Genomic DNA, 14,859 nt, shown 5'->3' on the forward strand with positions numbered 1-14,859 from the left:
TCGTACATCATTACTTATCATCCTCCTAAGAAAGCAACTGTAAAGCTGTCTGCCCAGTCAGATAACATGTGACTAGCAAGGCTGCTGCAACTTCAGTTCTCCAAAAGAAATTCAAGACAGCACTAGATGAATTCTGACAATACCCTTATTTATTTTTGCAATGGAGTAAGAAGTAAGCCTCGGGGACTACTCCTATATAATTCTAGTTTTAAAGACTGACTCTAATCTAACAAAACTAATTTTAAGCCAAATACAACAAAAGGGTAGGTAGTCTCAAGTATGACTTATAATGTACAAGTGAATCTATATGTAAGAATACTATCAGAATTCTAACTCACCATAATGACATTTCTTATGACTTTAATAGGACAAAAGCTTTATTTAGTAAACAAATACAGAAAAAGCATGTATTTGGTTAAATATATATAAACATAGCTCCTGTATCCCAGAGGCTTTCACTTACTCTTCCTCACTCAACAATCAATCCACTTCACAAAGCCCTTGTCTGGTAAAGACTTAATAGCAAAGCTATCGTACTTCTTTTGTCTCTCAGTAGACTATCAACTCCTTGAGAGCCTCTAATCATTACTGGCCCTACAACCTAAGAGACAAATTAAATGTCACTGTTAAGATTAAATAAATACTTAACCAGCACTTTTCAATTTTATTAAATCAACTCAAGAGGATGATGTTTAAGATTAAGACTTAAGATTTCTTGAGAATGTTTTAAACATTTGTTAGTTGATTAGTTTTGAGACAACCAGAAAGGCTTTTCAACAATTTTAATTTTCTAATTTTTCCCTCACTACAAACCATCTATCATCAGTGTAGTTCTAAACGTCCAAAATCTACCCTAAGTCTGCATTTGGATTTTCAAAGCTGAAACATTAAGATGTCTAGAACCCGTATACACACACTCTTAAAAATTCTCAAGTGCTAATAGCAGAATTAAAACACAAACAAAAAGATTCCAATCTATAAATCAATCCTTACAATGTGGAACTTTATTAACATTTAAAATGTTGTGCCTCTGGATAAAATGCTGTACCTGTACCTCAGGTAATGTGTGGTTCTACATAGTACTTCTATTAAAATTGAAAATAACAAGTTAAAATTAAGTATCTAGGCAGAAGCTAGCTGATTTAATCCTGAAAAACATTTATTTATAATTTTTCTTAAAGTCTTACCTGTATTATTAGCACTAGACTGACTGTCCTGGGAATTATCATTGCTTTCAGGAGGAGGCTGCAAGGAGGGGGATGGAGCTGTTTTAGTTCTTTTTTTGCTTGTCTTTCTTTCCACTTGACAGTCCTCTTCATCATCATCTTCACTTTCACTAAGATCATCAAACCCAAAATACTTAATTTTGTAATTAGAACTCCCAGAGCCTCCTTCGTCACCTCCTGTCTCATCATGATCTTCAAAACCAAAAAATTCAAGTTTAACATCCTTTTTAGATTTAGTATTACTAGGTCGAAATCTAGTAGTGGTCTTAGAAGTTGCAATATCTGCCTTTTTTCTTAGACGGCCAGCTTCTCCCAAATCTGCAGGGGTTGATGCAGTGAACTCATCCATGCTACGTTCCATAGTATCCTGTATGGTAACATTACAAACTGACAAGCAAGATGGATGTAAAACAGTGTAATCTCTAGTCCGTCCAACCGTCCCTCTGAAACTGGTCCCAGAACTTACACTGCCTTTCTTTGCCTGATTCAGGCCATCTTTATTTGTTTCACTGTTTGCTTTGGCTAAGGCCTGACTGGTGCCGTCCATTAGCTTATCAAAATTTGATGCTCCTTGTGAGGATTTCGCTTTATTGGCCCTACAGTACGTCCTACAGTTGCTTGGCCTAAGAACACTTTGCACGATGTCTTCCTCAATGGCTTCATTTAGATTTTCCAACCGGTTTTTAAAATCCTCATCCTTCATCTCCAAAAGAGGATCACTATCCAAACTTAAAAGACAATCTTCTGATCTGATATCTTCAAAATCATTATCCCATTCATATAAACCAGTTCTTACAGATCCCTTAATCGGAGATATTTCTGATGGAGATTCTGATCTTTTTCCAAGTTGGGAGTTCCAAGTATCATTTGTTTCCTTGATTTCATCAGCTTTGTATCCAGAAGCTACAGTTGTTTCTGCACTGGGTTTCTTTGTACTATCTTCAGCATTTTTGTAAATATGGTGACTATTCTTTTCATATTCTTCACTAAAATTCTCCACTTTATCTGTAAAAATTAAAAATAAGGATAAAAAGATAAGTGACATCAATGTAAACATTAACAAATGGGAATATCTAGCTAATTAAGAATACAGAATCAATTAATCTTAAAATAACTACAGTAATGTTAAACTATGAAGAAAGTGATGAATGTTTACATATCTGACATTTCCACTTTCACTTTTATGTTGGGGGAAAGGAGGGAGGGAGGAAGAGGGAGAGAATCCTAAGCAGGCTGACACCCAGCACAGAGGCCTGCATAGGCTCGATTTCACAACTCTGAGGATCATGACTGGAGCCAAAATTAGGAGTTGGATGCTTAACTGACTGAGCCATGTAGGCTTAGCATAGAGCTCTCATGTCTTTTAATGACTTCTCCCTAGTCATTCACGTCCCTTAAATTTGTTAAAATTAATTCAAGAGGGTCACCTGGGTGGCTCAGTGGGTTAAAGCCTCTGCTTTCAGCTCAGGTCATGATCTCAGAGTCCTGGAGCCCCACATCAGGTTTCTGCTTGTAAGGGAGCCTGCTTACCCCCCGACCCCCAACTGTCTCTCTGCCTACTTATGATCTCTCTGTCAAATAAATAAATAAATAAAATCTTTAAAAAAATTAATTCAAGAAATTTCAACAGTGTTAAGCAAACAGATCAATTCAGAATTAAATGACTCAGCCAAATCTTCTCAGCAGTATTACAGGTTTTGCAAATAAAAACCTTAAATTGAGATTTACTTAGTATACCTAAATAGTGTAACGCAGGGGCCCCCTGGGTGGCTCAGTCAGTTAAGCATCTGCTTTTGGCTCAGATTGTGATCCCAGGGTCCTGGAATCAAAGTCCCCCACGGGCTCCCTGCTCAACAGGGAGTCTACTTCTCCCTCTCCCTCTGCTTGTATGCTCTATTCAAATAAATAAATAAAACATTTTTTAAAAAAGTATAACACAATAAATGACAACATTCTGGCAACGTGTTTCTCTGGGGTAAAGATGCCCATAAGGCATGCAGCTCTGCAAGAAACCTGTCTCAAGGTCAGGTTTCTTTTGCTATTTCTGCTTTCTACTCTTTCTCCTAATCCTAAATGCCATATACATATAACTTCAAAGATTTTTTTCTTTTTTAACAGTAGCTCTGGTGCCTAAGTGACTACAGTGGCTTATTTATGCATATCAGGAAACAACAAACCTTAAACTTCCTATTCATTTTGTACTTGGGGAATTCATTTTTGCTATCTTTAATTTTTATCATCAGAAACATTTTTTGTTAACCTTTCTAAATGAGATGGAAATATGATTCAAACTGGTATTATAATTAATTCTCCCAATACTCAGTGGTAGAGAAACACTGGCAAAATGTTTATGCCAAACAATAGAAGTATTTAAAAAGTGCACTTACATTTAAGAAAAGCCAATTACAGATCTCAATTAACAAACCATCAAGTATAAGCAAAGGGATGATTACATAAATTCAACACACAATTTTTAATACTACCCAATGGGTTTAAACATAATTTAACTTGTTAGATTTATACCTACCTTTAGAAGGCATCTAATACCTGTTTTATTCTTAGACATTTCCCAGCAGAAGGAACTACAGTTTTCATTATCTCAGAAGTACCAATCGCTAAGCCTAAAATACTGAAAAGCTAAAAATTAAAAGCTGATTCTGACAGCTGATACTTTGAAAGAGAAAGAATCAAAGTCAAGATTAAAAACAAACCAGAAAATATACCACCACTGCTTTTACTATCAAGTGCAAAGAGCACTGGTAGTGGAGTCTGGAAGCTTGTGTTGCCCAGGCTAAACCAGCTCTCTAGAGCCCAAGCAAGACCCCTAAACTTTGGGAGTTTCCCTAAGGGCTTCAATTTCTCTCAAAAAGGGAAGCCACTAACCTAAACTACATTACAGCATTACTGAAGGAATTATTTCCTAATAAATAGCTTATGGAAGTACTCATATATTTAGCTACACAAAGGTCTGGGACAGGTCATTATATATTACATGGCCTTTTTTTTTTTTTTTTTTTTAAAAAGAGGGAGGTGGAGAGAGGTGGGACAGAGGGAGAGCGAGAGAATCCTAAAAAGAGGCTCCACACCCAGGTGGAGGCCTGGGCTCAATCTCATAATTCCGAGATCACAACCTGAGCAGAAATTAAGAGTCGATGCTTCAACAACTGAGCCACGCAGGCACCCCTACACATCACTCAGATGTGATGAACGCAGAGCGTTCTACTGTCTTAATGTCACAAAATTTATTTAGGCTGTATCTAGTTGTTTCATGTAGTAAGTATCTTTCTGACTTAAAAAGTTTCTGTGAACAATAAATGTTAGTATCCCTATTTTTAAAAAACTACATTGGGGTGCCTGGGTGGCTTAGATGGTTAAACGTCTGCCTTCAACTCAGGTCATAATCCCAGGGTCCTGGATTGAGCCCCATATCAGGCTCCCTGGTGGGGAGCCTGTTACTCCCCCTCCCTCTAATGCTCCCCCTGCTTGTGCTCTCTCACTCTGTCAAGTAAATAAATAAAATCTTTAAAAAAACAAACAAACAAACAAAAAACCCTACTTTTAAAAGTTTTTTAAAACATTTTTAAAAAAAATTTTTTTTAAGTTTATTTTTAGAAGTTTCTTTTATTACTCCCATTTCTCCTATAATCAGAGAGAATACATGTTGTTACTATAACATGTATTTATTCCCATAAATAAGCTATCTTTCATATGCCTAACTTTGTTGTGAGCTTACATGTAATCTATTTTAAGTACAAAAAGTAATAAAGACTCCTATGGAAAATATTCTCACTGGAAGTTATAAATTGGGGCACCTGGATGGTTCAGTTGCTTAAGAACCAGACTCTTGGCTTTGGCTCAGGTCAGGATCCCTTGGTCCTGGGATCAAGTCATAAGTCATGTTCAAGCTCTGCGCTCAGGGCAGTCTGCTTATCCTTCCCCCACGTTATTCTCTCTCAAATAAATATATAAAACCTTTTCAAAAATAAATAAAAGTTGGGGCACCTGGGTGGCTCAGTGGGTTAAGCTTCTGCCTTCGGTTCAGGTCATGGTCTCAGGGTCTGGGGATCAAGCCCCGCATCAGGCTCCATGCTCTGTGAGCCTGCTTCTCTCTCTCTCTCTCCCTGCTCCCCTTGCTGGGCTCTCTCCGTCAAATAAATACATAAAATCTTAAAAGAAAAAAAAATCAACTACTTAACCAGAAATGTATTCCTAGCTAAGTTTAGGAGTTAAGTGAATGTGTGCCAACTGTGCCACTTTCTGGCTAAAATGAGGCCTTAAGAAGTTCAAGCCATTTCTTCAGCAAAACAGTGAACTAATAAGATCTTTCTGAAGGGCAAGGTGAACAGATAAAAGACAATATATTTAAAGGTATTTTACAGGATAATGCATCACATGAATGCAAATTATCATAGGTATTATATTACCACTATGCCACAACACAGGACCTATTTTTTATTTTTTCTAATTTTTTAGCAAAACTTTTCTTAGTGGGCTCTTATGTGTAAGTTCATCAATACTCCCTTGTGTGTCTTGTGTCTATCTGCTTCATGCAAAGAATCTAAAACCACATTCTAAGGCCTACTGTTCCTCAAGCCAGAGGGTCAAGACTGGATGTGCAGAAAGTTCTCAATTCAAGACTTAATTGGCATAATCAGATACTTAATAAATGCCTTTTAACATCACTGGATTTTATTTTTAAAATGTATTCATTTAAGTAATCTCTACACCCAATGTGGGGCTCGAACTTACAACCCCAAGATCAGGAGTCATACACTCTTCCAACCAAGCCAGTCAGGTGCCCCAACATCACTAGATTTTAGTATCACTAGATACTCAATCTTTTTTTTTTTTTTAAAGATTTTATTTATTTTTTTGACAGAGATCACAAGTAGATGGAGAGGCAGGCAGAGAGAGAGAGAGAGAGATTGAGAGGCTCCCCGCTGAGCAGAGAGCCCCATGCGGGACTCGATCCCAGTACCCTGAGATCATGACCTGAGCCGAAGGCAGCAGCTTAACCCACTGAGCCACCCAGGCACCCCGATACTCAATCTTTTATATGTTAGGTAAGGAGGGAATTTATCTTAATGATGAAAACTACATGGAATTTGAAAAGCATAGGGTTAAACCACACAGCTAAACCAATAACTAGATACGTAAAAATTTGGCAAGCCATATTCTTTCTCTAGGACTCATACTGCTTATCTAAAACACAGTAAGCAACCTCACATAAAAGATTAATTAAATGACCATTACTCCCTAAAGGATTCTTAAGTCGGAAGGGAAATGGATAATTCTCTTAAAAACACTAACATCCAAGTACTTACAATAATAGTATACATAGTCTTATAAAGGAAAAAAATAGGTGGGATGATTTAAGGCTTCTATGAATATACTTTCTGAAGTATTTAAGAAGTTGGGAAGGTTACGTTTGAGCAGAGATTTATGAATGGGTTTCAGAGGTTCTTTATACTTTGTGAACTCTATGAAAATGTGCACACATTTTTCAGGGATAGTATGTATAGTTTCAGCAAGTTTCCAAACTAAAATGTATTTTTACTGGTTTAAAGGACAAACAGAAGGAGCAAAACATATGCAGGACATCAGTGTGTATTGACTGTGGAAGTTTGAACCTGTGGAAAGACAAATTATTTCCCCCATAAGAACATACAGGGGAAATAAAGTTAACTTTTTTTCAACCTCAAATATTAAAATATATTCTAGATTAAGATTTGAATACAGAAAATGAAACTAAACACATATTATAAAATAAATTTTAAAGAATACATGGGAAAGTTCTTTCTCAGATACAAAGCTCATAATCCATATTAATTTACATACAATCTAAAATTTCAGCATGCTAAAGTTAAAGGAAACAGTAAAATCTGAAAAACATGAGTGCACCCATTATTACCAAAAATGGGGTCAATTTCCTTAATTTAAAAAGAACTCCTAAAGGGGTGCCTGGCTCAGATGGTTACTCGTCTGCCTTCTACTTGGGTCATGATCCTGGAGTCCTGGAATCAAGACCTGTGTCAGGGTCCCTGCTCAGAGAGGCGTCTACTTGTCCCTCCTCCTCTGTCTTGCTCGTGCTCTCTCACTTTCTCTAAATAAAATCTTTAAAAAAATAAATAAAAGGAACTCTACACATCTAGATGAATTAGAGACCTGAATATGGAAAAAATGCGAAGTTTTATTTAGTATATAGGAGTATATCTTTATGACCTCAGGCAGGGAAAGTTTTCTTCAACAAGATACAAAAAGCATCAACCATAAAGGAAGAAAAATTTAATTTTATCAAAATTAAATCTGTCCATAAAACAACACTATTTAAGAGAACTACCTGCTCCTGTGCATAGGCTTTCTCTCTAAAATAAATAAATCTTTCAAATAAATAAAATAATTGAATATCAGCAATCCTACATGGTTCAGCATAGCAGACGTATGTATAGCAACATCACTGCAAAACAATGAAATGTGGGGGCGCTTGGGTGGCTCAGTGGGTTAAAGCCTCTGCCTTCGGCTCAGGTCATGTTCCCAGGGTCCTGGGATCGAGCCCTGCATCAGGCTCTCTGCTCAGCAGGGAGCCTGCTTCCCTTCCTCTCTCTCTGCCTGCCTCTCTGCCTGCTTGTGATCTCTGTCAAATAAATAAATAAAATTTAAAAAAAAAAAAAAACAATGAAATGTGAATATTCATTAGCAGGCCAGTCAATAAAGTGGTCTGTTTATACAAATAAATACTTCAGGGACGCCTAGGTGGCTCAGTGGGTTAAAGCCTCTGCCTTCACCTCAGGTCATGATCCCAGGGTCCTGGGATCAAGCCCCGGCATCAGGCTCCCTCCTCAGCAGGGAGCCTGCTTCCCCCTCCTCTGCCTGTCTCTCTGCCTACTTGTGATCTCTGTGTGTCAAATAAATGTAAATAAAATCTTTAAACAAGAATACATCAGAGAAACAAAAATAAAACTATACTTCTGTAGGAGCATATCTTAGTATAACCACTACAAAGGATAATTTGGTAGTATCTTTCATTTTTTAATTTCTTTTAAGCTCTTATTTATTTGACACAGAGAGAGAGAGAGCGCACGCACGCACACAAGTAGGGGAAGCTCAGCAGGCAGAGGGAGAGGGAGAAGCCGGCTCCCCACTGAGCAGGAAGCCTAATGCGAGGCTGAATTCCACCACCCTGAGATCAGGGGCTGAGGTGAAGACAGACGCTTAACCGACTGAGCCACCCAGGTGCCCGGTAGTATCTTTTAAAATTAGAAATCTGTATGTCAAAGAAATGAACTTACCCTCAAAGCCAGCAGTTTTATTTAAAACCATTTACTCTATAAATAATAAGCACGAAATAAAATAAGTAACAAGGAAACTCATTACAACTTTCCTGGGTTTTGCCTTCATCAACAATACAAACACCTATCAATAAAGAACTAAATTATCATACAGCCACATATCTAAATGCTATGTAGCTATTAAAAAAGAATGAGGCAGATCTACATTATGTACAGACAGGGCTGCCCTGAGGGATAAGGATGATGGAAAAGACTTTCCTGTCTCTTGAATTGTATACTGTCTAAAAACAGGCTGTTCAAAAGCTTAAAACATAATAATAACTGGCAAAGGTACATATATACCTTGAAGACTAAGAACAGTACAGGGCACTTGGACGGCTCAGTTAGTTAAGCATCATGATCTCAAGGTCCTGATTGAGTTGACTGCCTAAAATTCTCTCTCCCTCCCCTGCCCCCTACAAAAAGAGTAACAATGGTACCAGACACAGGGCTGGATCCCACTACCCCAAGATCAGACACCCAACCAACTATGCCACTCGGGTATCCCTGGAGTCCTTATCTTTTATTCATTTATTTTTTTAAGATTTTATTTATTTATTTGACAGAGAGAGATCACAAGCAGGCAGAGAGGCAGGCAGAGAGAGAGAGAGAGGAGGAAGCAGGCTCCCCGCTGAGCAGAGAGCCCGATGCGGGACTCGATCCCAGGACCCTGAATCATAACCTGAGCCGAAGGCAGCAGCCTAACCCACTGAGCCACCCAGGCGCCCCTGGAGTCCTTATCTTTTAAAGAGTTATATTTATGTAGGGAATTTGCTTCAAAATAATCCACTATAAAAAGAGAAAAGGTAGGGATAAAAATAAGACAAGACTATGAATTGTTTACTGAAGCTACATAATAGACACATCTGTGTAACCGTATGCTATCTGCTATAGACTAACAACATATATATACACATATACAACATATATACTTCTTCCACCATCTTATAAGAAAGTAAAGATATTTCCTTTTACTTTCACCAAACGCATCATTACACAGGTGAGAAAAGAGGCTCAGAGAAGCCAATGACAGCAACAGTTATCAACTAAGCCAATGTCCAAAAGACCTAATTAAAAAGCCCAGTTCTATTACATTAAACTACCTAGAAGGGTAGTCACTGAAAACTGCAATACTAAAGCAGGTAAACCATCTTTTTTTTTTTTTTTTTTTTAAAGATTTTATTTATTTGACAGAGAGAAATCACAAGTAGGTAGAGAGGCAGGCAGAGAGAGAGAGGGGAGAAAGCAGGTTCCCTGCGGAGCAGAGAGCCCGACGCGGGGCTCGATCCCAGAACCCTGGGATCATGACCTGAGCCGAAGGCAGAGGCTTTAACCCACTGAGCCACCCAGGCGCCCCAGGTAAACCATCTTAATCCACATTAACAGAAAAGGTCCAGATGAAGATTAAACATCTAATGTTTTGGCTAGATACATCAAGTGATGTGCTGAGGACTAGATTTAAACAAAACCTCTGACTTCTGACTAAGGAGACTATACAGACAGAGAAGCAGCTTTGGAGATCATTATTCATTAAATACAGAGGAGGTAACTAGAAAAATTAATTTATGGGGTAAAGGAGAACCTCCATTACAAACAAGCTGCCTTTTTTCTTTTTTTTTTTGTTTCAAGCTGCCTTTAATTATCAGGGTTGTTGTCATGAGAAGAGGGAACAAACTTATTCAATGTGTAGAAATCATTCAAATCATACAAACTGTAAGGGCTGAGAGCAGGAACATTAACGTTAAATTAGAACTGTCCAAAGGGAATGCCTAGGGGAAAGAGTATACTCCCTTGTAATAAAAGAAGTATGTGATAAAGTGGGACTTAATTAAAATCAGTTAACTTCTACTCTGCAAAAGACACTGTTAAGAGAATGCGAAGACAAGCCACAGACCCAGAAAAATGTCTGCACTAAATATACCTACAAAAGATCTTTATCCAAAATATATAAAGAACTCTTTAAATTCAACAAGAAAATAAACAACCCAATTATAAACGAGCAAAAAAATAAACAGGTATCAGCAAAGAAACTACTCTGAGATCAAATAAGCACATGAAAAATGCTCATTGGTAGTCATCAGGGAAATGCAAAAGGCTAATTTAATTTCCTTAATATATTAAAAATTCTTATACATCAGCAAGTCCAACATCTCAGTAAAAACAGAAATTAGAGACATAAAGAAGCAATTTAAAGAAAAATATAAATGAATAACTTATGAAAAAGTATTTTATTTCATTCACAATTAAAAATCAAAGTAAAAAAAAATTAATGTACAGGGCACCTGGATGACTGTCAGTGGAGCAGGCAACTCTTGATCTTGGGGTTGCAAGTTCAAGCCCCATGTTAGATGCAGAGATTACTTTAAAAATATATATTAAAGGAAAAAAATTTAAAAATAAAAAAGTACATGGGACACCGGTGTGGCTCAGTTGCTTAAGGGTGACTCCTGATTCTGGCTCAGGTCATGATCTCAGGGTCCTGAGATAGAACCCTGCATCCAGCTCCATGCTGGGCATGGACCCTGCTTGGGATTCCCTCCCTCCCTCCCTCCCTCCCTCTCCCTTTGCCCACCCCTGCACCACCGCAAACACATACTTGCTCCACCTCTCTCTCCTAAAGAAAAAAAAAAAAAAAGTACACAATGTTATATGTTAATTATATCTCAATAAAGTTGAGGAAAAAACAAAGTTGAACTATATACTTACTAAGCCCTAAGTATATGCCCCATACTGTTATAAATACTTTCTACATATAAATTCATTTAAATACTTTCTACATAATAATTCATTTGACTAATAGCAACCATCTGATAGGCACTATTATTACAAGTTCATAAGACTTTATCCACAATTACAACACCCAAAAAGCTCTGAAAACTAAGCTTTCTCATAATACATTCTGAAGCAAAACCTGACCTCACCTAAGTGAGACTATTTAAATAAATACAAATACTTCAGAATTTATTTTCTTTTTCTGAACAAACATGGTGTTCGATTAGAGTGCCGCCTCAGACTCTGATAGGCAATATTAATATAAAATATATACACTTCCTATATTCCAAAATCATCCTAAATTCCAAGACAAATCTGGCCCCGAAGGTTTTATATAAGGAAATGTGAACCTGTACCCCCTTTTGCAAATTAAATATAACAGATATAAGTAAGTTACTAATTGATAGTCATAGAGTTAAGTGGTATTTGAAAAATAAAGCAACTTAAAAAAGAGAACAAAAATATGAAAGCAACCCAAAAGTCTCATATCAACAATGACCCATTTAAGGAATTTACAGCACATAGATACTGACATAAACATGCAGCAGTATTTAAACCCTAACTCTAAAACATATGGCATTCATATTTGATAAATTATGCACTATTAATTATGCTAATAATCTAGGAGAATTTTTAAATTCCTACAGCATGACAATCACAGAGAATTCTTAGAAGTTTAAGTAGATAAACATTTTTGTACAAAGAATTATGAAAAGGATGACCATTAAAAGGCTAAGCATGTTCATTAGGATAAAATTCTGAAGGGGAGGTGGTATAGAAATATTTCAAAAAGAAAAAGGAGTACTGTAAATCATCTGGCTGTTAAAAAAAGAACTTGTTCTTTTATTATTATTTAATATACGAAAATAAACAGTAAATAATTATAGCACTTGCAAGTAACAAAGGGATTATGATAAAAGGCAAGAGAGCAGTTATTCTGGGGCTGAAGGAAGGGACAGATGGAAGAGATTCTAGAGTGTTTGCCAAAATTCTATTTCTTAATGTGGGTGTTGGTCATAAGGGTGTTGCTCTCATAATTCATTAAACTAAGCATATTGTTACACATTACATTGTGTGGTTTTCTGTATCTGTGTTTTATTTTACAATAAAAAGGTTAAAAAATCACTGATACTTATACTGTTAGTTTTACTTTAAAATTATATTATTTCATAGGAAATTATACCCTTTGCAACCATTTAAATTTATGATCAATGTTTTCATGACCAGCGATCCCGTCCTAGGTACTTATACAAGAGAAATGAGGACACATGTCTAAATGTCTAAAACCTCAATGTGACAGTTTATAGCAGCTTCACTCATAACTGCCCCAAACTGAAAACCATCTAAATGTCCTCCAACTAATGAATGAATTACAGTACATATATAATAGAATACTACTCAGCAATCAAAAAGGAATGAACTACTGTTACATGGAACAGTCTTTAAAAGCATTATGCTAACTCAAAGACACCAGACTGATAAGGCTATATACCATGATCACATGTATAGGACATTCTGAAAAAGATAAAAACCAGAGACAGAAAACAGATCAGTGAATGCCAGGGGCTGGAAGTAAGAGAAGGAACTAATCAAAAAGAAGCATGAAGGAACTTTCAAGATAACAGAAATATTCTGTATCTTGGTAATAATTACACAAATGTATGTATTTCCACAGAACTTAGCAGTTTTGTTTTAAGATATTACATCAAGTATTTTCCACTTGTCCTTCCAGATCCACTCTCCACCCTGATCTTAGCCCTCTCAGGAGGCTGACCTGTATCAAAGTCCCCGTACTTCTTCTACTGGGTTCTACCCATGAGGACCCCCAGCAGGACAAAGGAGGGAAGGAGGAAACTTAGGTTCAGGTACATTACCCCTCCAGCACTTTGCTTATGAAGCCCCTCAACAGGATACTGTTCCTCTTAAGGTGGCCTCCACTATAAGGCTCAGATGATTTCTTGTCCCTGTGAAAATGGGTGATAATAGCTTCACTGCAGCTAACCAAGCCGACAGCACCATTTTTTGTGCTTTCCCTAACATTCTCCCCACACTTTTCTAAATAGCTCCTTTATATTTTCCTGATATTAGCCTAATTAGGACACACAACCTATTTTCAGCGGGAACCTTGACTAATAAATCCAGACTAGAACTTATAAAAATATATGGGGAGGGGTGCCTGGGTGGCTCAGTGAGTTAAGCATCCAGCTCTTGGTTTTGGCTCCGGTCATGGTACCATGGGTCCTGGGCTGCAGCTGAGTTAGGCTCCACGCCCAGCAGGGAGTCAGCTTGAAGATTCTTTCCCTTTGTCCCTTCCCACCATGTACACACCCGTACATACTCTGTCCTCTCTCTCTCAGTAAATCTTTTGCATATATATGGTTCAAAAACTCTATAGGAAAATTTGATTCTAACGTATGCTTCTCACCTCTTTCTCTGTGTCTTGATCCAAAACGTAAACACATCTTGTGATCTACCTTCTCTTAAATGTTAATACTCAAAATGTATCTGTACTTCTTTCCAATATCATAATCCAAAAATGAGCACCACCACCACCCAAACCCTTATGTCTAAAGCAAGCAGGCTTTGGTGATCAGGACACTCACATATGCCTGGGGATTCATTCCCTCAACCAATTCCATGCCCTAGCAGAACCCTGACTACACATGTCTGTTCTTCTTCAGCCCCTTTAAGTATCTGAGAGTAGGATGCTTTGGGGTCACTGGTATTCTAGCTCCCCAGAGCCCGTTCATAAAACTATTATTACTCCACCCTCTTATAAAAAGCCCATTCTTTTGAGGCTTGTGCCACTCAGCTAGTTACCCTCTAATCTTCCTCATACCTGTCATCTAACAACCTCTTATTCTTCATTTAAGGGTTTTACACAGGATTTATAACCTACCTCTCATGCCAGTCTTGCTATCATGCTGAATTCCACCAAATCCCAATCTCCTGACCTCACAGTTCTTTAACCTTCTCCCATCCGTAGTCTTCTACATTCCAGCTCAGACACCAGTTCTCAGCTTCATGAAGCAACTTGTCATGTCCCAGAAAGCTTCACCTCTTAAATATTAAAATCAGATTGGATAGTTTTGGGTATCTTTGTGGTGGTAGGTTGTGACTGAGAGGTAAAGCCACTTCTATCCAAAGTGGCTTCACCTCTCAATCACAGCCTAACTACCTAACCTGTTCCAGTAACCCCATTCTTGACTTCTATTTAATAAGACTCTTAGTATACTGACCCCTCTTCTCTCCTTTCTCCTATCCACCAGCCTTGTCCAGATCCTAAACATTTTAAATTCTACAGTCCATCATTTCAATCACTCTCTGGGCGATACCCTAAATTCTTCCTTCTCTATCTGTTCACACCACATCTTGTTAGACAAAAATGACCATCCAGGATAATCTAATTTTCCTTTCCAGTATTCTACATTCTGTGCAGGTTCATGGCTAAAGGTGGGAGGAGGGGCACAAATATAATGAGGAAAGTTAGAAACTGTGAGTTTCTAATGATATTATCTTCACTAAGGTCTCAT

The 14,859-nt window shown here is 37.5% G+C and overlaps 1 protein-coding gene across 2 annotated transcripts in view; it reads right to left on the reverse strand.

Moving 5' to 3' along the window:
- Positions 1–14,859, reverse strand: part of WAPL (WAPL cohesin release factor) — an 85,868-nt gene that overhangs the window by 57,956 nt on the left and 13,053 nt on the right. For both annotated transcript variants that reach the window (XM_044239975.1, XM_044239974.1), the window contains exon 3: positions 1,188–2,231. In XM_044239975.1, coding sequence (XP_044095910.1) covers positions 1,188–2,231 — 1,044 coding nt within the window. The remainder of the gene's footprint in view (positions 1–1,187; positions 2,232–14,859) is intronic.

Source organism: Neovison vison, chromosome 2 (genome assembly GCF_020171115.1).
Source record: "Neovison vison isolate M4711 chromosome 2, ASM_NN_V1, whole genome shotgun sequence".
In the NCBI taxonomy this organism is placed as follows: domain Eukaryota; kingdom Metazoa; phylum Chordata; class Mammalia; order Carnivora; family Mustelidae; genus Neogale; species Neogale vison.